The following is a 23218-nucleotide window of genomic DNA, read 5'->3' as shown; positions in this document are numbered from 1 at the left end:
GTGTAATGCAGGGTATTCAGAGGGATAACTTCTGGCAAAGATGGGATCTGATCCTTTACCACACAGCAGCTCGTATTGTGGGAAGAGCTTTCCATGGAATAAAGGTAATGCTTTTTCCTAGATTGATCATGTCAATGTGTCACAGGGCCTCATCAGCTTCTGTAGTCCTTTGACCGGCCGGGCCTTGGGGATGAGTGACTATATGTTGCTCAATCTGAACATAAATCTTTCTATCAAGCTGCATACTTTTGTTCCGAGTCTGGCGTTGATCACTCCTGCCAGGGCGGCATTAGTGTCAAGTTAAACATCAAATCTTGTTGTGTATTTCTAGACTTATTTAGGAAAATGGTTAGAGATGTACTAAGCAAAAGGATGTTGCAAACCAGTTTTTTTCTGCTGATCAATTTAATAGTATGGTGTCCAAATTCATAAAAGACCTAAACAATAAGGGTAGAATTATGGGACTCAAGAGGCCGCCCCATAACTACGACATCTGGGTTGCGGAAGACAAACAATTCAAGCGTAAACAGCAGAAAAAATTTAACCCAGGAATACCTCCCATTGGAGGCCTACAAACACAGGAAAAAAAAATTCAGGGTCGTAAGAACTTTATTAAATCCCTGAAGGTACAGATGCATATCTCCGACAATCAATCCTTGCTTGAAGAACTAAAACAGTAACACCTTAGATTTCTGGGCCCTGACTAATGATTAAGTGGGTAATTTTAGAACTGCTCTTACATGCTTGATTCCAGAACAGCATTGGATAGATTCCTACCAGATTAAGTTTGCCAAACCTATCAATAATATCGAGGTGGATGATGGGTTGAGTGGGCCTCCTGCGGTGGATGAATGTCCATGAGATGAATCAGACATTCTATGGTCTATCTCCAAGACATAGCCATCAAGCGCTCCAGGCCCTGATGGTTTGGACCCAGTGGTTATGAAGAGGGACCCACAAGCATGGGTCGGTCCACCAGAGACGCTCTTTGAGTCCATTTTTTTCTACCCATCATTCCTTAAATGTGGCATAATAATTCAGATGTTTAAAAAAGGTGAATTGAGTGATTCTAACAATTACAGGATGATAGGGACTTAAATACCTCCTGTGTTTGCTCTCATTTCCAGGTGGGGTTTCAATCAGGCATAGGTACAACATTGCATGCCACCATCATGGCCCATCTGCAGGCAGCTGTCAAAGTGGGTTCCATTGACACTAGGAATATGGCCTCTATTGACATGAGTAATGCATTCGACAGGGTTAACAGAACCACGCTGTGGAACTAATTATTGGCCTGGTCTGTGCCTTTGAAAATGATTCAACTGTTGGCTGGTATGCATAATGCATCTACAATTAAGATAAGGTTGACCAGGGAAGGCATGGTGTCAGAACCGATACAAACCTTTGTGGGTGTAAGACAGGGCTGTGTCCTGGCCCCTTCCCTCTTCATTGCATACATCTCTGACATAGATAATATATGGGCACAAGGTACTATATTGGGCATCAAGTTAGGTCATTGAAAGTTCAATTGGTTAGGATTCGTGAACAATCTGGTGCTCTTTGATAAGACCCCTTTAGGCCTTCAGAGAAAGCTAGATCTTTTCTTTAATTATGCCACAGTTAACAACTTGTTGGTAAACATTAATGCATCTATAATTGTAGTCTTCACTACTAAATCTAGGCCGAAAGTAATGTATTGGAAGGTAGGAGAACAGACATTGGAAAGGGTATCTTCCATCAGATACCTAGGATATAATCTTGACAGCAGTTGCACTTCATCTGAATGGAAAATTACCTTAAGAAATAAAATTCGACCTTTAACCTCGCAGCTTAAAATATTGTATAACAAGCTATGTAAGTGCTCACTCCTTTCTTTTCTGCGCTACTACTTAGCCAAAGTGGAACCAGGTATTTTGTACGGCCTAGATATGTCAACAGTATATTTGGGCCTGTATTTGAACACCTTGCAGGGCATTATTTGGACAGAGACTTTAGGCTTATCCAAATTATTCCCCAACACTGTCATTTGACATTAATAGAGACTGATTTCACTCCAAGGTAGGATCTGTTGGAGACAATTAACTAGTTACGCCAAAATGATTTCTCCTCCGGCTAACTCTCTGAACATTGATCTGAGGAAGATTCTAGCTGACAATTCTTTGCATTCACTTACCATGTTTAAAGCTAACATGAGTAAACTCCTCAATGATATACAATCATCTGGGGGGGAACTTGCTATGAGACCAGCCAAAACTAAATAGAAACTGTTTTCCACAGATTGGTCTAACACGATTGAGCTCTTGGACTCATAGCAGATATAGAAAATATGCCATATTACAGAGGAAGGAAGCGGATATACTAAATTACCTTTACCTCTTCCCCGTGATAAGTTGCATAGTTTATATGTGCGTTTTTGAACGTGTAGGCAGCTGGCAATCTGTGGAGCCACAGCTTCGATATTGTAGACTATGTGGATTTCTGTCCACTCCAGAGACATTGAAACATCTAGTCCTCTTTTTTCCGAATTTATCCAACATCAGAATCCATCACTTTAAAGTGATGGCCTCTGAGGACACTATTTACTTAGGAGAAATGTTCCGGTTGAGTAATGTGGGGGGACAGTGTTTCACTAATTATAGTTTTCTGTGGATTTCTTTCAGAGGTAGAAGTTTTCGAGAAAAGATCAATAACCCAGTATATGGTGGATTTATGTAGGAGGTTAGTGTGTGCACGGGTATCTACAAATTGTGACTTTTTTCTTTTTTTCTTCACGTTTGTTTTTCTAATTGTATCTATGTAAATTGAGGTCATTCATTATTTTATTTTGTTAAAAAACTGTTTTTCTTATGTTGTTCTTTTACATGAAAAATGATACCATGTTCCTGAAAGGTTTAAATGTGTTTTAAACAAATCACAATAAAAACATTACAAAAAATAAACTCCAAGCAAAGAGCAACAGGGTTTTATTTTATTGACAAAGCATTTCCAGTGGGTAGGAGTTATTGATTATCGTAGCTTTTCAAGGTTACATTTGTTTCACCCTTTTCACGGAGCCCAAGAGAAGAATGTCTATATGCCCCACACTGAAGCATTGATGGCTACCTACCAAGCAACGTATATGTTCCATTTTAGCAGGGCCACCATAACTTTATCCTGAAATGTTACATTCAACAACTCTTCATTTCTGAATCAGTACAACGGTGCTTGACATTATAATCAGTGATTCACATAGTAATGCACTCCTTCGTCTGATTGTCTGTCTTCCATATTTTTTTATTTGTTTCCCATTGCTGCATACAACCTCTATGACAGGGGCATGATTCAACAAGTAAAATGCAGATATCAATCAAACATTCAATTGGTATCATCATCCAGAAACATCTGAGAGTAACATGATTATAGAGAACAAAGAAAATAACAAATAAAACCAACAGCAGAATACTCAGCGGGCCTCTTTACAAGTTTGCTGGTCTGGTAACAATGACCAACCCCGTCGTTACCGGACCGGCAAACTACGAGTTCTGCTCACGGGTGCCTTTCCGCCCGCCAGGTCTGATCTGACGTGTGGACCGGCCCCCGCAAGCAAACCTCGACGGATGCACCAGCACCATTCATGACCACCCAGCAATGGGGATTTACCGGGTCCACCGGGGATGTAATGCCCTGCTAAGTCCCCATTGCAAGGTGCTGGTAAATTCATGACTCAGGTGGCAGCCGTGCCAGTATTTACCAGCACAGCTACCGCCATGGTCATAATGAGGCCCAGTAAATCCCAAGTGAATCAACTGGTTCAGTGAGGATGGCATCACAGACCAAGCCAATAATGTGGGCTCTATATGAGTGAGAAGGAGGCCATCTCATGAGGCTTATGGTGTATCCCTGGGTGATCGTGTCGACTCACAAAGGTGATCAGAGTGGCCCATTCCACCAAGTACTGTGCTCTCTCCCTTCCAAGTGCTGCATCTATCTTGCACATAGCTGCAACAAACCAGACTCTTGTCCACCACTCCATTATATCGGCCATAGTGGAGTACTTTCAATTTTTCACTACAACCAACCTTGTTACCACCAAAAATTGGATGATCAGTTTTGAGGCTCTGGCCTCGAGCTTGTAGTGTCCCTGGGGGTCTTCAACTTCCAAAAATATCACAAGTGGATCAGCCACCAAATCAACCCGGATTACCCTCTTAATCTGTGCCAAAAACCTCCTTCCAAAACACTTGGATGAGTGAAAGAAGGTACCATCGGCGCCAAGCACCACCAACACGTCAGGGAGTGTGTCGGGATCATTCTATGCAGATGCACTGGAGTGAGATACCATTGCAGCAATAGTTTGAATCCATTCTCCTTAAGCTGGACTGACCTGGAGAATTTATCAGCCCTCATCCAAATGTTATACCAGGCCAGGTCATCTATGGGTCTCCGTATATCATTTTCCCATTTGATTACATATGTATGGGGGGGTCAGACCATTTTAGAGTTGAGAACCTTATAAAGGGAGGAGAACTCGCCTAGTGGGGGATCCCCAAAAATAGATCCTCACATTGTGATGTGTACCTCTTTGCATGATTTGCTATTTTCACGTAAGCAACCAATGCCATAGCTAATCAATATGCAGATCAATACAATCTGTTCATATTCTGAAAACTGATGTTGTGCCGATGTTTCCTGAAGTTTGCCTTACTGTGGTTCTAAACCATGAGGGTGGCACAATGGGCTGTGAACACGAGAAGGTGGTGTCTGGTGGAGAGAGTGCATACTGCTCTATACGTGAAACGAGCCAAGCCAGCAGTGTTGAAAGGCTACCAGGACAAGAGAATGGTTAACAGGCAAAGAAAAAACTAAAGCAAGGGGCAGGGGTGGTCAGAGCACAAGGAGCCGGACAGTGTCACTTATGAATAAGGATTTGCCCTGTCATGGAACTCTAAGGTTCAAAGGAGCAGACAGTAAGGCTTGCAAAAGAGGGAACCAAAGCATTAAGGAATAGAACTCAAACGAGGGAACAACAAGCTTTAGGGGGAATTCCCATTATGAAGGCAGGGGTGACAATAAGCCTTAGAAGCAGAGTGCTGTAGACATCAGAGTGAATTAGTTGAAGGTCTCAGTGCATAAAGTAGTAGAACAATGTTATATGCTCGTGAAGTGACTACCGAAAGTGTCTTTCATGCATAGATGTAAAATCCCCACAAACAACTTGCAAAATAGTACAACTATCATGCACCTTCTTTGTGAGGCGGAGGAAGCAGCAAACTGGTGGGGGAAGCATCTGGAGCACAATCGTGGGCAATGCCGCTCTAACAAGGGGGTCTCCTGAATTAAAGCTACGTCAGCCTTCAACTCCACCAATTTAAACAGCACACTTTTCGGTTTCTGTGGAGAGTTCAACCCTTGTACATTTACGAAGACAATGTTGATATCATACATCCCAAGATGTCAGTCCAGCGCCGCTATTTCTAAGGATCCAACCCAACTCAAAATTTCCCCTGCATCCCAATTCCACTCCACTCCACTCCTTTCTGGAGCTCTCGATTGTGCCCATTCCCCACCTCTGTAATACTGCACAGACCATACCACAAAGAACAAAAGGAACCAGAGATTAAAAAGAAAAGCAGAGTAAACAAAAAGAAAGAAAAAACAGATAACCCTGTCTGGGGTAACCAACAGGTCAAATATACCTTCAAAAAGGACACGTGCTCCTAGTGCCCTCAAAACTATTCAGAATTGCAAATGAAAAGGTATACTGGAACCATAACAATAATAGAGCAGCCTTCCCACCAGGCATAGTGTATTAGGCACCCCCTCAGAAGCCTCAGACCCGTCCATGAAGTGTGACCCTCAGAGTCCCCAATACTTTCTCTTCTGTCCATGGAAGGGTCCCTAAAATCTCTCTGCCTGCTCTTCCTGGACCTGGCCTTGGACCAGCCCTTCACCAGAGTCCCCCGACCCAGATCCTCAGGGAAGCCAATATCCTCAGCCGGGATCTTTAGAACCTCAACCGCTGCCTGTAGGGTGGTGAATTGGTGTTGGATGCCACCCAGATTAAAAACTATATGAAAGGGATACCCCTGCTAGTATTAAATGATTCTACCTGCCAACCGCTGGGTCAGTGGATAAATCGCCCTGCGCTTCTGAATAGACCCTTGTCCCAGGTCCTGAAACAACTGTAAAGCATTCCCCTGAATGTGAACTCGTGATGTGATATAACATTTTGAAAAATTAGCTCCTTGCTTTTAAGTAATGCACTCTTGTTAACACGTCCGGGAGAGGTTTTGGCACTGTTGGAATTTCGAGTAAACTCTATGGGACTCATTACACGGTAGGCGGTAAGGGTTTACCGGTACCGGTAAGGACACCGGTACCGGTACACCCTTACCACCTTACTACGAGTTCCCTTTGCGGGACCCGACCTTAACGGCTGGTTTTACCACCCGTTAAAGTAGGGTGCCACAAAGGGACCTCGGTGCTAATTACGGCACCGCAATTTGCGGCACCGTAATTAGCGCCTTCCCCATTCCCATTATGCCCTATGGGGACAAAAATGGGAATAGGGAAGGGCCTTGGTGAATGGGGAATTACCGCCCCCGCTCACCTTGGAGTAGGGTGGTAATTCCGCCATCCACCAAGGCGGACATGGTAAAATACCGGCGGCAACCATGGCGCTAATAGCGCCATGGTTACCGCCTACCGTGTAATGAGGCCCTATGGGTCCGATCAAGAGTGAGATAGGCCTCTGTCTCCCCTAATATTTATTGGAACAAGTCTCGAACATAGGCTTCCAATGTCAGATCCGAGAACCCCTTGGAATCCCCCGGAGGCGAATATTGTTCCTTCGTGAGCGATTTTCAGCTTCTTCTTGCTTATCGTCGGAGGAGATCCTATGGGCTTCCAGTGCTGCCACCCTCTGTTGCAGCTGATCACATGTATTTGCCTGATCACAAAAGCTGTCTCAAATTCTCCCAGCCAAGATCCAGTCTGTTGGATGTTCTGCGCCAGCTCCTTGAAGGAGCCATTCAGTTCCTGCAGAGTGGCGGCCATTTCTTTTTGTATGGATTGAAGCAGGCATTTAATGTCACCCTTTGTTGCAGGTTATGCATCCAAGTCAGGGGTTGTGGTAGGTTCAGAACTTCCAGCAGGAGCAGATTTTGATTGTTGCAACGCAACATGTTCTTAATGGGGGTTGCTGACTTGTAGTTGGCCTTACTTGTTTTTATATTGAAATCGGCCCATCTCATCGAGTTACACACGCTGGGATTAATGATTGGGGGTGACCACTGCAGCTCATGATGCGGCACTAGTGCAAACAAACTGCAGGGTGCCCACACAGCCGACTCCTCTCACCACAGCCCTTCCAGTTCCAATCGAAAATGCACTGTGCAAGGGTGTCCAGACCATGAGCAGCCCCAGATCCAGGTGTGAAATGCACCAGTGAACCTCTGCTATCTGCTAGTTGCCACAGGTACCAGGTTCTCCCTTAAGTCTGCAAAGCTCACTCCTCCCCGTGCTCACATCAATTCAGCTGCCTGATGGTGATAAAGCCCAAAGCACCCCTCTGCAACCTGTCTGCACAGGTGACTAAGGCAAGAGTGTTTCATAAACCAACAGTGGTGGGGGCGGCTCACTTGAGTGAAAGGCTGCTGAGGGCACCTGCGGAACCAAGGGAAGCGTGGAAACATTTATTGCTGGCTGGATCAAAAAAATTGGTTTCAGATCACACAGCACAGACCCTGCTGGAGAATGATATGATATGTTAGTTTATTTATATAGCGCCTATACACAATGTCTTTCAAAGCGCTTCAAGGCAAGGGAGGGAACATGGGAAAATACAATGACATTCTTACAGGCCATGAACAGCAAGGATGTGAAATTAACTATCGTACTTGGCCGGACTACATTTCAGATAGTGCAAGAGCTAAGACATAGATAAGGAAGGGAGGGGGAGAGTGGGAAGGAAATGGAAACAGACAGGCAACTACCGCACTAGGCCTGACTACATTTCTGGTAGAGCCAGAGAAAAACAAGAGGTGAGGCAGAGGGGTGCAGAAAGGTAGGGGAGGAACAAAACAAGCGACCATCATACTAGGCCTGATGACATTTCAGATAGTGCTGGAGGGGTTTGTGAAGCAAAAAACAGTAAATGGAGGTGGGGAGGAGACAGACGAGATTGCTATCATACCAGGTCCAGGGACAATTCTGATAGAGTAAGTGCATAGAAGAAAGTAAGGGGAGGAGATAGGAAAAGGTGAAGGGAAAGGAGGAGAGAACAGAGAGTTAGCAGTCAAAAGAGTGGAGAAGGAAGAGTGGAGAGGGAATACAATTGCAGAGGTCAGTAGTAACACATAATGTTGCAAGCCAGGATACGAGATGAAGATGGGAACAGCATGATTCAGGGCCACCATGAGTACAAGATGCAAGAGAAATCCAGCATGAGAGTTGAGAAAGGGTGATGCACCGTGAATGAATGAAGTCCATAAAAGTGAAATCCAGTATTGGCCACAAGACGGTGATGGTGAAACCAGAAGTAGGCTTGAGGTGGCTGAGGGGGGAACAGGGTAGAAGAATCAAGCAAAACAAGCAACACCTGTGTGCGAGAATGGTGGGGGCACAAAGGAACATCACAGGGGGACCAGAGGGGGTGGGGATGGCCTGTGGGGACAGAGGGAGCGGCAAACATCACCCCTCCAAGCCACTTCAATGTGCGGGAGCTTGAGTCCTGCAATCTTACGATCTCTAACCTGCTTGCAATCCCAAGCTGCCACATGAATGGATCAAGGCACAGCCAGTAAGAGGTCAGCGGGATGGGAACCCCTCCGGCCCTCAGTCACTCTGCAGCAGGATGACAGGCTCCATTGCTGGTTTCAAAGCATCCGGGCTGCGCAACTCAAGGGGCTAAGCAGCCATTAGTATGGCACCAGGCCACGCCCCGGTCTTCCATATTTATAAAGCTGCACTAAATTGTATTTCCTCGGCTAACAGTACTGGCTCTACCTTTGACCGCTGCTCCCATCACAAAATGGTTGCTTTACTCTGCTCTAACAGCATACGCCGTCTGCTCAATCCTCACTTGCTTTTTTGCACGGTGTTAGCACTTCGGTGACTTTTGTCCCAGTGCTAACATAGAATGGTATTAGCACTAGGGCATAGCTTGCCCTGGTGCAAAAACACATTGAAATTGTACGCTTGTTGCACTAGCTGCTACTAACGTGCAAAGTAACACTCTCACCAGTGCCACGTTTTTGTAATCTGGTCCATGGCCACCTTTCATCCAGTTTGAGGCAACAAGCGTTTATCCGCCCTGGCCTACGTGAAATGAATGCACTGCATTTTTCTCGAAAACAGTGTCAATCCCAGACCACCACTCTCTCCTTTTTCCAATCCAAACTTCAAGCCCTCCCTATCATAATAACCAAAGCATCTTCTTTCTTCCTTCTCCTCCACCTGAAAGCTGTGCTCATCCTCGGTCATCCCTGATGATTCACTCGTATGGCCTCACCTGTTACTCATAGAGCAATGACACCCAAATGCTCCTCAAACTGTACAAGTGTCCTGGATCCACAGCCACATCAATACCCCATTATGTGTGAGCTATCCAAGACTGGATAACAGACGCATTACTCAAACTCAACAGTGAGCATCTTCTTTAGCACGGACCAATCATTTGTAACCCCAGATATCACTGTCATCAATCTTTCATTCTGCATCCTAAAGACACCTCCTTACTTCATCTCTTTCCAGCACAGGGAATCCATCATAAACCTTGTCATCTACTCCACACTTGACTATGGGACCAGTGCTTGCCTCGTACTCCTTGCCTTCCACAACCACAGGCAGGACCACATCTAGAAAGTCACCACCCGCTGCTTTCTCGACCTAAAAAAATAGATTATGGCTGCCCTCTCCTCCCATCACCAGTTCCCTGCTGTCAAATACAGCAGCTTGAAATCTTTAATCATGTTTCAGAAACCATTCCATCTCCTTGTTCCCCCTTCTGACACCACCCAACTTCAGCACGGCTCTCCACCCAGGAATATCCACCCTCCTTTAACCACCCCTCCTACATTTTCTATTTCAACAGTACATCATTGGAAGGATTAATCTTCTATGTTCCAGCCTCACACCTCTAGAATGACCCCCCCAATTAAATTTCTTTAACAGAGTGGTAAAGATTTTGCTATCCTACGCTGACAGTTGCCCATTCTGTCATTCGCAGCTGTCTCTGCGCAAAGAGACGACCTAACTTGGAAGGGGTTTTAAAAATGTAAAAATAAAATAATATGAAGTATAGTGCAAGCTCTTCTTCTCTACTGCCTGAACTACCTACCTCATCAAATTCGTTTCCTTCGGGATCAGTTGATCTTCCACAGAGCCCTCAATGATCTGGCTACATTGTGCCACTGTTTCCCATTCTATCAATACCACTTGGCCCAGTGCCACGAGACAACCTAGGAGGTGAATCTGGTGCTTTACACATGTTGTAAAAATAATAGTACCAATAATATTAATAGCAATAATACTAATAAGTGAGGTTATATACAAAGTCAATTGCACTGCAGTGTCACAACAAAGAGAGCGATTTAGAGGTTCTCTTTAGTAGCCTATATCACGAGGCACTTTGCAAACCACTGTTAAATAATTAAATTCACAATGTTCCAATTGAATTCTGAAATCTCAATACACCTTGCATGATAAGCATTCTGCATTAGAGAACTGGCCATTGTTGTAGAAGCAGGCATGTCAGTCTGGGAATGTAATGTGCTTTCAGCTTGTACCATTTTTGAGAACTTTTGTGAAAGCAAAATACTTGAGAAAGAACATTTATCTAAGTAATAATCTTGCTCCTTTTTTCTATCTAGTGAGAATCCTTGGTTGCCCCATAAATGTTTAAAGCATCAATTCCTTTTGCTTGTGGTCGTAGCTCGTCCTTCAATTTTGCCGTCCTATGACTATAGCGAGTTCTCCCTTTGAAAAGTAATATCAGCATCAGAATCCCTCTTTTGAAAAGCTCTGATCAATGTGTGCGATTGTTTTTAGATTGGACCTTGGGACTCTTTTACCTGAATTATATTTTACTGTCTAAAAAATATGATGGTCTGTACAATTCTTTTTTCACAAAATCACCCTTGAAGTTCTTTCACAAAAAAGAAGGAAAAATCAGTAACGAGTCACCTGAGCCAAATAAAGGAAACAAAGAAAGGATGTTACATGACACATGTAGAGACATGTGCATGAACTGATATAAATTCAATACTACAAAAATCTCAGTGAAAATGCTGTGTGGGTTAATTCTAAATTAGTCAATCTATAGGTATGTGGCATATACGTAAAGCAAGAAAAGACAGTAGTCAGTGTGGTTTGTTGGATTTTAAAACAGCAATGCATGGGCCCTACATATAATTAGCAGACTGAAAAGGTGCCAGAGCAAATCAGGTTGCTCGGGTCGCGGGCTGAATACCACAAACCATGCCTGACTTTCGAGCAACCTAGAGGCTGCTCACACCTACACTGCCATTTCCCCCACCTCGTGCCATGTTCACCTACCTCTCCCACCATTCCCCACCACAATTACCACTTGCCGCACAGGGCCCCGCCCTCATCTCCATGGCGGCCATCTTTGGTAAGTATTTTGTTTGAATGAAGGAGACGCTGCGAGAATGTCCCATTCATTTACACCAAATAGATTGTTGTCTTCACCCCAGGTTTTTTATTCAACAATAGCAATAGTTATCAATTTGGCTGGCTATGTAGCTTGGGCCCCAATCCGTTAGGGCTTGGGTTTCATTGCTATAATGATATGTACATGCATATATGTCATACTCACATTCTTAAAACATTAATAGGCGACGACATTCTAAAGAAAACGTGTCCAGATAAATGTGAAATGTTTCACTGACCAGAAATTTGTATTACAAATGCATTATTTTATTTTTCAGGACCTAAATCAGAAACATATTTTGTTCTTATGGGAAAACGGTCTCCAGACTCTGGTATGTATCTGCAATGCATCGCACATCTCTACAGCTTAACACATATTTGCCTTGTATTTCATAATGATTCCTAATGGCATTCCTCTTTTGTCTGCACCCACACGAAGTCGGCTGTGGCAAAAACGACTCTTCTCTCTGTGTAAACAAGAGAGTGACCTTGATTTCAAACGATTGCAATTCAAATTTCAATTATTTCGTTTATTTTTTTTCTTCTAAAGTGGTCTACGAACTGCAGCTCATTACATGGCACTCATGGATGCCACATAAGAATGTCATTAACTTTGAAGATGTTTACTGCAGATCGCATTTATAAGCATGGCTGTATTATATTAATGGCCTCTTTATCCAATCTGGTGGTTCTAATGGCTGTGAATCATCTGTAATTTGGTCTGGGTAAATGATGGGGAAACAGCTACTGCTGCCACTTGGTGCACTTTCAGTACTAATGTGGAGGCCTTTGCAATCAGTAAGTGATCTTCACATCTGTGTTGTTAGCTATAAAGTGGGATGACATTTAGCCGCAGGATTCACAGAGGAAGCAACAATGGCCGAGGTTGAAATGGGCCGTGAGTGTGGGCTTAAAAGCTCATGATCTTATTTATTGCTGGTTGAATATTGCAGTTATCTTGAGCTATTCTCTTTCACTTATTGCATAAGGAGGAACATTATGTGTGTCTAAATTAACGTAACCTGGAAGTTGTGCACAATAATATAATGTCCTCACTCTGTGAAACTAGCCTTATGCACAATCACACGCACCAGTTCACAAGTGGGACACGCTTCACTGTCCTAAGCAGAAAGCAGCCTGAATGTTCCATTGAAAAGTATCTACCAATGTAAACGTGATCCCCTGATTGAATGAGCAACGAGTGATACATATGTAGAATACTTTCATATGAGTTGTTTGTACCTATGGGATTCATAAAGCAAGAGGGGGCAGAACAGATGTAGAGTTCTGTAGGGGCAGAAGTAGGTTTGAGTGGTGAGCTCAGTGATTTGTATGATGGCCATTAAAGATTGGTGTCTTAAAATCCTGCCAGAGGCATAGGATGGAGAAGGCCAGTTACCAGACAGAGTCATTTTTTGTGTTTTACTTTTTATTGTTGCATTTGTGGTTTACAGAAAACCTTACACAACATAGGTAACAAAAGATAAAAAAAGACAAAAGGAATTTAAACAACACATTTAAACAACACGTATCACTATTAAAACATAAAAACATAAGAATAGAACTTCCAATGCATACCACAATATATAATCATTGACTGGTTTGATTTTCCTTATCCAATTCATTTGTAACAAACTTTAAAAAAAAACATTCAATGCTAAAATAAGAGAATCATTAGTGCCCCACCTGCACCGACACCAGAGAAGATTCATGGACACATCCGTGTTGTTACAAATTGTGTCCTTGAAACACAGTAACCCGTTGTTAACAAAGTGGGGTCACGAGGTGACCAAGTGTCTCCAAGTTTCAATAGTGTTGCTAGTGCCACAAAATCTACAGATGGAATTAGACTGAGGGTGCAGTGAGGAATCCTTCCAGTGCCTAATCCTCTCTTTAGTGTGGAATTGGTTAAGCCTGAAATGCATGTAGGTCATGCGTATTCTTTCACAAGGAAACCATTGCAAGTATATTGGAATGCATTCTCTCGCAGGTAAAACATGAGACTACTCAACATAAGTAGCATAGGAAGCAATATATTGGCCGCCGTCGCGACCCAATCTGCCCTAAATAAGATCATCTTGACACACCTGGTCGCGTCACAAGATCTGACTCTGTGATCCCAATAGAGACCAGCACAGATTGCACCATCAATTTGAACTCTTGGATAGAAGGGACTGATTCCACATACATAGCTGAGTAGAGAATCTCGTATAGAGAGTTATTGGGCGGATCAAGTATTTTCCTGTAGTCAGAGTTGGATTGGCCCCTCTGCCTTTCGGCCCGTGGCCTGGCCGAAATCGTCCCTGAGAAGTGGGGGCCGTTTTCTGGCCACGCCTGGGCCAGTTTGGAAAAAAAGGTGAAAAAAAAAATATTTAGATTTTTCAATTTTTCTTTTTTTTCCAAAAAGACTTTCATCCTTCTTAGGTCAAGAAATGGGTACCAACACAGGTTGGGTGATATTGTATGCATATTTGTTCTATAAAAAAGACCTTAAGCGTAAGTGCTATACAATAACATATTATCATTTGGCCTCGTTCGTCTGCTTGGATTCACAGTAATTTGACAATATGGATCTATACACAAAGATATTAATGATACATATGGTGATATAAAAAACACCAGGAAATAGGAGTACTTTCGAGTTAAGGAAAGATAGCACTCAAGTTAGAATTTCCCCCTGCAATGTTCCCTCAAGAATTCAAATCCGAACTTCCCTCCCCAAACAAGAGAGAAAAACTGATTTTAAACCCTGGCAATGCTAAAAACGACACTCGGAAATGGATGAATGAATTCATGAATGTGTGTAAAAATCTTGAAACAAATATTATTCCTCACTATAGCAACAATGTACAAGTACTAACAATCGCAGGCAATGGATAACCAAGAGCATACAGTTGAAATTGAGTGGGAGGTTTAAAACAGATTGCAGCAAATGACACATTGGAAATTTAGCAAACTTTGCAATTCCCGCCTGAAATTACCCATACAGGTTATTGTGTTGGGGTGTAGCTATAAATCATAGGTACAATATGGAAGTGAAATTAGGTCTCCAGCTGGTAAATTGAGAGATTTATGCCAGATCTAAAAAGGTGCACTTTGAGAAAATGAAGGCGCGGAAAAGGAAAGGAAATCAGTTTTGACAAGAACAGTTTTGCTCTACACTAGAGTATTCAGGCTAGGCTACCAAAGAGGGACACAGTAAGCTCCAGGGTTGTTTCACAAATTCAAACCTAGCTCCCCAGCACCCGCCCTGGCGGAACCAGTCCGATCACTCAAAATAGGATTATGGTTTAGGATTTCACAAGGTAAAATTATTAAAGAAGCTGGAGCTAGCACTAGAAATCAATGGCAGGGTGGCAAGAATGATTCTGGCGGTATTACAAGTTATCAGGGTAAGGATAGGATGACCTAGAGAGGGTAACTAAAGACAAGGCAAGGTATACTATTGTTTTCTTTGGTTCCTATTGATACTCACAGTCCACTTTAGTTTAGGATTTTGGACAGTCAGCGTTCTGGTCACCACACGGATCTGGTCTAACAAAGGCCAGCCGGACAAAAAGTGGGACAGGATCAGCTGGGCAGGGACTAGTTACCGGGTAGCACTTCTGGACTGGCAATTCTGGTCACTGAATAATATAGGTCATCAGGGTAGCAGATGCATGCAGTTATTGGGATCAGGATGTTTCCCAAAAACACCACAGCTTTTCCCTTTGGTTATTTGGGAATTTTAGTGGTTTTCAGAATTTGAGGCCTTTCCTGGAAATGGGATAAGCACTGCTTGGTTTTTGCCGTGGCCCTGGAGTAGGATCAGCAATGCTTGGCCTTGTTGTTGGGGTCTGGATCTGAAAGATGTCAGGTACAGGAATGCAGCGCAGGAAATCAGGAAGAGTGTGTGTCCTAGAGTCTTGTCAGGGACCCTTATGTATAATACCTAGTGACATCATCCAAGTATATGACTGGGGCAGGCTTCACTAAACACACCCCTAACAAAGGGATTGGACAAGGTTGCTAGTCTCCGCCTCACTCTCAGCTGGTTGGATTTCCAAGGGAATGAGGTCAGGTTTCTGAGGTGAGTTTTACAATATCCTAAAACTCCAAATTGTCTTAAAATCCAATTTTGCCAAAAACATACATTTATACACTTGCAATCTATTGGCAAATTCTGCACACAGGTTACATGTTATGTGCAGCACAGATCAGCCCAATCCTCAAGTCTGTGCAACCTTGTTTCACCCTCCGAATATATTTTGGTAATTTTACACATTAAAGATTCAGCCTAAAATTCCACAATTTTATACATAGATGCGATTTATCCCCAGGGATGTATGTACAAAATTTTATGTTTGCAACATTAATACTTTCTTTGGAATCTGTCATATTTTGTAACATCTGCTCCCCATGCAGCAATGAGTTCTAACAAGTTTTAAAAGAAAGCCCATGAAATTAGATTTGAAACTGCTAACTTTTTACATTTTTACAAATTCTTGCTGCAGAGATAAAAAGTCTTTAAAGTTTTTTTTTTTTGGCACCAAAAGCAAGTTCCTTTGTTGGGTCATTTTTTTTTCTTTAACTTCAACTGCTGCCAACTGTCATTTCCTTCAAGGCAAAGTGGAGGTTTTCCATTTTAATTGAAGGTTTTATTGCCCCCTTACACTTGACAGGTTATTGTCCCAGGACTCCTATTGTCCCAGCCTGAAGCACAGACGAATATCTGACGAGCATGTGAACATTCTTTGTCCTGGCCCATTCAAAGTTTGTCAAGCTGGCAATTTTCACTTGCGTGTCCTGGAAGTTTATAGTGTGTCTCCCTTCCTTGGGAAGTTTCATGGCTGGCAACTGGAATGACTGGTTTTTCTGAGAGCTTGCAAATCCAGGTCATGTTTTTTAAACTCTTTAATTTCTTACTTTGGGTCCTGAGTTAAAACAAACCTATGAAAGAAGATAGCCTATGTGTGTATTATCACCACTAACATAAACCCTTTACATTGTAAGTAAGCAGGCGTTCATTCACAATTTATTTTTAAGCAGGCCAATTGTTTTCTTCAGTCAGCAAATCCAATTTTTCCACATGTGTTAAAACTGCAAGCATTTCTTTCTTTAAATTCGGTTTGGCAGCTCCCTCAGATGCTCACAGGGGCCAGTGCAGCCAGGTTGCTGTTTCTTGTGCAAATGCAGCTTGGTGATGTGTGTCAATGTCGTTGAGTGGGTCAATATATCCCACAGTACCTAAGATACTACCCAAGATACATGACCACCTTGACCTGGTCCACTCTTTCAGGACCCATCACCCAAGATCTAGTCTTTACTTTGGTTCCCCTCGTAAAGACCAAGACCTTGGATTTAGATACATGGGGCAGGAGATTATTAGCCAAAGTGTAGGTTAAAAATAGATGCATTTTTCTTCTTAGGCCTCGCTGAGTTCTGTCAAACAGGATGAAATCATCTGCAAAAGCCATCCATTCCAGCTTTGTATTACCCAACATAGTAGGCACAATGGAGGGACTGTGACTGTCCATAGCAACAGAAACCTGCTTCTCATATGACTGTTCTGGACTGCCACCCCCTCTTAGGTGTACAAAGGCAGTCTTAGAGTTGGGTACCAGAGCCACACTTGACTCCTCAGGAGTATTAAATGGGATATTCTGCCTTGAGGATAACAGTTCCAAAATCAATGACACCTTAGCATCCAAATTCAATTATCTTTTGTTGTATTTGTCTTGCATTACCTTGTCGGGCTTTGTGAGATCATTCGATGGAATCATCCCCTTAGCAAAGCCAGCCATGAATGCCACACATATCGAAAATTCATTGAAAGCTGATTGTTGACCAGCCAATACACCCCCTAGATTCTCCTGCATGTCACTGAGTGTCTTAAGGGCAAGATTCAAGCTGACATAAAGATTTGACAGTAAGAGGGAAACCATCTCACATACCCCCATCGTATGAATCTCTTTTATACAATTAGAGGCAGTCTGTGACTTGACACCTTCCCTAGTAACGGACTCCTCAGTCACAGAAAGAACAGCTGGAACTCCAGACTCGATGTTGGACTCCATCTGAACGTGCAACTAACTGGAACCCCCCTTTCTCACCTCAGATGTACATGGGATACCAGTGCAGTTGTGTTAGGCAGGGATTTCTGCACCATATTGCGAGGAATAGACTGTTCCTGGTCCCCCTTGGGGGAGGTTGAATGCCCCATCCTTTCTGTCCCTTTGTCCTTTAGGCTCCCCAAATTAGACACTCTTCTGTGTAAAGGTTTAGCCCGATCTCCCCTGGACCACCCACCTCGACATGTGGCAATATTTTGTCCATCACACACACTCGCCCCTGACATACACCTACATTCTCTTGCAGAGGAAGACTCATCTAGTATAGAGGCCAATCTAGATCGATGATGTCCTTTAGCAACTCCCTTGTGGCATTAGCAGCATGCTGAAAGGAATCCTCCAAACTGAGGCTCACTTGGTGCTGCTCCAAAGAAGTTAGCTTGAGAGTCTGCCTCTCTTCATCCCCTTGGCAAAGACTGTGATGTTCCATGGACCCCCCCCCCCAGTTCAAACAGTCGCTGGGGTCTAGATTTTAACATGGGTTCCTCATAGGATATACCAAAAACAAAAACATTGGCATACCCGAATGTAGAGGCCGCGGATGAAGCCATCGTTTCACCAGGGAAACTTTTGGTACCCCTGCTTTTCGATCGGTTCTTACAATGAGTCAAGCCTCTAGATGCAGTTATATTATTAGATTAACATGCTTGCTGAGGTTTTGATGCCTGAAATCATACCACCTTCATCGTAACTAGAGTAGGTGGTGCCAAGAAGCATTCTTGTAAGCATTCGGTGTCTGTCACTTCCAGTACACCCCCATTGTTATATGTGTTCTAAAATGTTTGCGGGTCAACATCGGTTGTTGACAGTAAACCCGTGCCAGATCCCTCTTGCCATTCATAGTAAACATACCAGTAGCCAACGCTTCACCCTCCCCCAAAGGTTAAACCTCTATCTTCTCTCATACTCCCCCGTCGATCTGTGTGTTCCCCATATCTCATGGGTGACCTGTTAACTTAGGCAGTAAGTCTGAGGCAGACGCCTCCTTACTGATCATGGTGGACATCTTGATAGAGACTAAGGGCCTCATTACACGGTAGGCGGTAAACCATGGCGCTATTAGCGCCATGGTTCATGCCGGTAATTTACCGGTACCGCCTTGGAGGAAAAGGGAATTACCGCCCTATTCCAAGGTTGGGAAGGCGGTAATTCCTCCTTCCTCCATTACCCTTCCCGATTCCCATTTTTGCCCCATAGGGCATAATGGGAATGGGGAAGGCGCTAATTACGGTACCGCAAATTGCGGTACTGTAATTAGCACCCCGGTCCCTTTGCAGGTTTGTTTTTTATCGCCTGCTAAAAGCAGGTGTTAATGTACCAACCCGCAAAGGGACCTCGTAGTAAGGCGGTAAGGGTTTACCGGTACCAGTAAAATACCGGTACCGGTAAACCCTTACCGCCTACCGTGTAATGAGGCCCTAAGTCTGTCTCCTTCAGATCGAATTCCCCACTCTGGCCAAAGCCACTCCTCAGGGTCAGCATGTTTCCAATCAGGAGATATGCGAAGCACAAAAAAGAAGAAAGAAAGAATAAAGAAATGAAGTGGTGCGTGGCAACTTTAGAGCAAGGAAAGCACAACCACGAAGGCACAGACCCCCAAGATAACGAGCCCCACCGAGACTAGGACTTAATCTAGTTCCAGAGTAGAGAAATTAACCATACACCCTACCAACGCCCACTGCCACAAGGCGCTAGGGTGATTCCTTTTGGTACCACCTATCCCAAAACAGATGCAAAAGACACTTCCAGTAAGTGTAGTAGTGAGATAGAATTCCAAGGCAGAGGCTGGCGCTGCAGCAGCTCAATAGCACAATGCCTGCAGCACCACCCAGCAGTGCTCCAAGAATAGAGAATCCAAGCAGGAGCAAAGATTGTGGCATACAATATATTGGCTCAGAGGCACAGTGCCTGCAGTCCCCTCTCTGCAGGGCCACCAGTCGTGGTCAGGCTGCCCTGAGATAACAAGATGGTGCTTTCTCAGAAACAGAGAACAATGAGGCTCAAAGGCCCTAGGCCGCAGCCACCTTGCGTCACAATATAGAGCTAGGGCAGGAAAGTAAAATGGAAGATTAAGCAAACTTGGAAATGGTGTACATAATTATGCAAAGTTAGTAAGCAAAGACCAGAACAGGTCAAAGGTTCAGGGCCTTCAGTCACCATCCGATCGTAACCCGAGCAGCTCCATCCCCCTTGCACAAGGAGCAGCGTTGTCTCACGCCGGCAGATAATTCCAGGTGTATATATAATAAGGTGGGGCAGAAGCAGAATCAAATGACAGTAAGACTCCAAAGCACCAAATCCAGTCACACTACTGCTCAGCGTGAAGAGTCCTCGTTCGAAAGAAAAGTTTCAGTAGCGGACAAGCAGGATAGTTCTGAAGCCGCTCCAAGGCCCGTAGGCCGCATTCGCCGCCCGTCACACAGTAAACAGACCTGAGCACTGCTTAATCACCCAAAGTGTCAGTTCAGGGTTGCCTATGTTGTAAGAAGTCGAGTAGTTTGATTCTGCTCCAAAGCCCCGGGTTCTCAATCGCCGGACAACATAACCACCGTAGTTTGGAGGAAACAAAGTATCTACAAAAGCACCTGAGAAATGGCCCTGAATAGGCTGGTCCTTCAATAGCGAGAGAGAAGGGTTCCCCGCCCCTTGCTAGTCGTATCGGAGAGGTTTCCAACCGCAGGCCACCAGCAAGGGATCAAGAGAGCTAGACTGCTAGCTTCCGTTGAGCCGTTAGTAACAATGTTTCCAAGTTCCCACGCAGCGTAATCGTGGAGAGGTTACCTTAATAACATAGTGGCTGGGCGGCAGGTGTGAACGGACTGCACAGACTGCTTACACCTCCAACTCTCCTCCAACTCTGCTCCGATCTGCTGTCCAGTGATGTTTTATATGTCCAGCTCGTCTCACAGTAAAAGGCACTGAAAAAAGAGAAAGCAGACTGCACAGACTGCTTACACCTCCAACTCTCCTCCAACAAACAGCGTAGTAATAAGCATTGCTTGGTGCTCGAATCGAACTGGTAATCAAGCAGTGCAAACCTCCTATTTTCCATAGTCTCATACACAAGTCCATGCAGGTCCAGGAGTAGCGATCACCTTGAAGCTGTCTGGGCAGCTCTGGCATCACTGACAGCATGTTGTCATTGCTTCCAGGGTGTGCCTTACAGGAATGAGAGGCCCAGCTCTGCCCTTGGTGGGGGAAGTTAGGAGATGGGCCTTTTGTGGTTTCCACGTAGACACCTTTGCTCATTAGCCAGCTTCCGTAATGGGAGCAAGAATATACATAAGGGTCATTCACTCGTTTACAAGTGCAACCCTCTGATGGGGATAAGAGATGCAAAGACGAATGTAGAGGTGCAAGGTGAGTGCCGCACAAAGCATATTTCAGAGAGGATTATGCAAACAACTGTAACCCTTTGTGATATGTGAAGTTACACAGAGATGGCAAAACAAGTTGTGCCCACGTCGGAAGAGATCATATGGTACATAGCACCAGCTTTAAGGCACTTGTATAGTATTTATCGAATATAGTATATATCGAAAAAAGTGCTTGTGCCAGGTGAAAGATACAGATTTAAAACAATGCTGCCAATCTGTATTCACACAACTGTTCCTTTTGGGGTAGCAGAACTAGATTCCTTTAATGCCCATTCAGTGCGTCTTGAACCTTCCACTGAGCATAGGGGGACTATTTAATTCCCATTGCAATATTGCCCCAGACCTCAATGCTGGCACTGACCTTCGTGCAATAAGTGTCAGCTCACGCAATGTTTATAAGTGCTGTGGATACATGCATGCAGGCATATTGCCACAGAAAAATATCTCTGACTCCATGATAAAACATACACATTAAAAGGCCAGCATTTCATAAGTGTGAAACTGACGCATTTCATTCAGTTCTGAAATGGAATTTTATAAACTATTTTTGTATTTCTTTATAAAACGGTGATGATGGCTGTGAAGTAGCTGCGTAGCTCAAAGGAATCAAGACTGGATATGGCATGTGTTGTGAAATTATCATAGGTTGAAAAGATGTATTTTAGTTAACATAAATGAAATTTAAAATTCGCCGGAAAAGCTTTTTTTTTAAGGAAAGTTACAGTTACATTACAAATACTAAAATGCACTGAAATGTTCTGGTTATTTTAAGCAACATAAGCATTACTCACACGACTCCCACGTGTGGCATCAAAGATGGGACCACAAATGGCACAATTGAGCATGCTGTATGTTTCATGAATTGAATGTACTACTGTACTGAGGGTACACTGCCACCTTCCTCCGCACAATAACCGCACCCAGAGTAGCTACAGGCTATGGACTGGTGCCATGCACTGTGACTACTGCCATACACTAAGTACGTGACTGGTGTAAATAGCTCAATGTCGGTGTTCCCAAAGAATATGGTCTACGGCCAGGTCCTGTACCTGCAGCATCTATGACCAGTGGTGCCTAGTGATGTATTTTTGTTCACACAGGGAGGGTATATATTTCCCATTAAACAGTATGAGCAAATATGCACAGCAAGGGAGCACGAACAAATCATGTTTTTTTGTTAAAGAATGATCACAATTTACAACTGTTTTTTGTTGAGCTAAACATGAAAAGATCCAAAAAGTGCCAGGACAACAACAGTGCCCAGGATAATTTTCCACATCATGTGCCCACAACATTTGCTAGCCTTGTTGTGCCCACACAATGCGAGAGGCAACAATATATGCCAGCACTGGAAAGCATGCATTCATGATGACTGTGCTCACAATATCTGCCAGCACTACCACTGTAAAGCACTTTCAGGATGTGCCACTGTAGTAAGACATGTTAATGGTGGCCAAGTCACTACTTTCTTTTTTTCTATTAGTGTTTCGGTTTAATTAAACCTTTCACAATGTCTACAATACATACAAAGACGAAAAGTCAAAAGTAGAGAATGAGAGAAAAGAAATAGAAATAAAAGAAGTATGTTTCTTGTTTTTTTTTAACAAAATGTTAAATTATCCCAAATGTACATCTCTTTAAAAAAGCTTCTTCAAAATCTAAAATATCTGTGATAAATTTCATTACAGCAATGCACATAGTCAAAGATTCCCCACTAATAATATTTTCCCCAAGTCAACTCATAACCACTCGCCAAATTTCTCAAAATGAACTAAGCATTTGGATTGAAGGGACAGACAATTCATGGTTAGATGTGCTCTGTTTTCAATCTGTGTAATATCACCACAGTATCGACAGAGTTTATCTTGAGTTAGAAGTGTGGATCTTACACTGTGGCGTTAAGCCCCCATTCCATGGGCTGGAAAGGAGGGTAACGGCCCGGAGCCCAAGTTAATGAACCAAGCAGAGCGAGGGCCATTAATGAGGTATCCAGGCCATTACCCCGTTCCAGCACTTGGACCAGGGACTTAAGGCCATTTACACCCCAGGCTACCAAAGCGGTAACCCAGGGTTCTAAAAAAA

The 23218-nt window shown here is 43.6% G+C and overlaps 1 protein-coding gene across 1 annotated transcript in view; it reads left to right on the top strand.

Annotated features, from left to right (window-relative positions):
• The window catches only part of LOC138569069 (tachykinin-like peptide), a 265883-nt gene that overhangs the window by 200956 nt on the left and 41709 nt on the right, over positions 1–23218 (top strand). Inside the window, exon 4 of the mRNA XM_069646754.1 lies at positions 11928–11981. Within this exon, the coding sequence (XP_069502855.1) occupies positions 11928–11981 (54 nt within the window). The remainder of the gene's footprint in view (positions 1–11927; positions 11982–23218) is intronic.

This window comes from Ambystoma mexicanum, chromosome 2q, assembly GCF_040938575.1.
Source record: "Ambystoma mexicanum isolate Mex_15411 chromosome 2q, UKY_AmexF1_1, whole genome shotgun sequence".
In the NCBI taxonomy this organism is placed as follows: Eukaryota; Metazoa; Chordata; class Amphibia; order Caudata; family Ambystomatidae; genus Ambystoma; species Ambystoma mexicanum.
The sequence above is the reverse complement of the archived record's forward strand: the minus strand, read 5'-3'. Positions and strand labels throughout refer to the sequence as shown.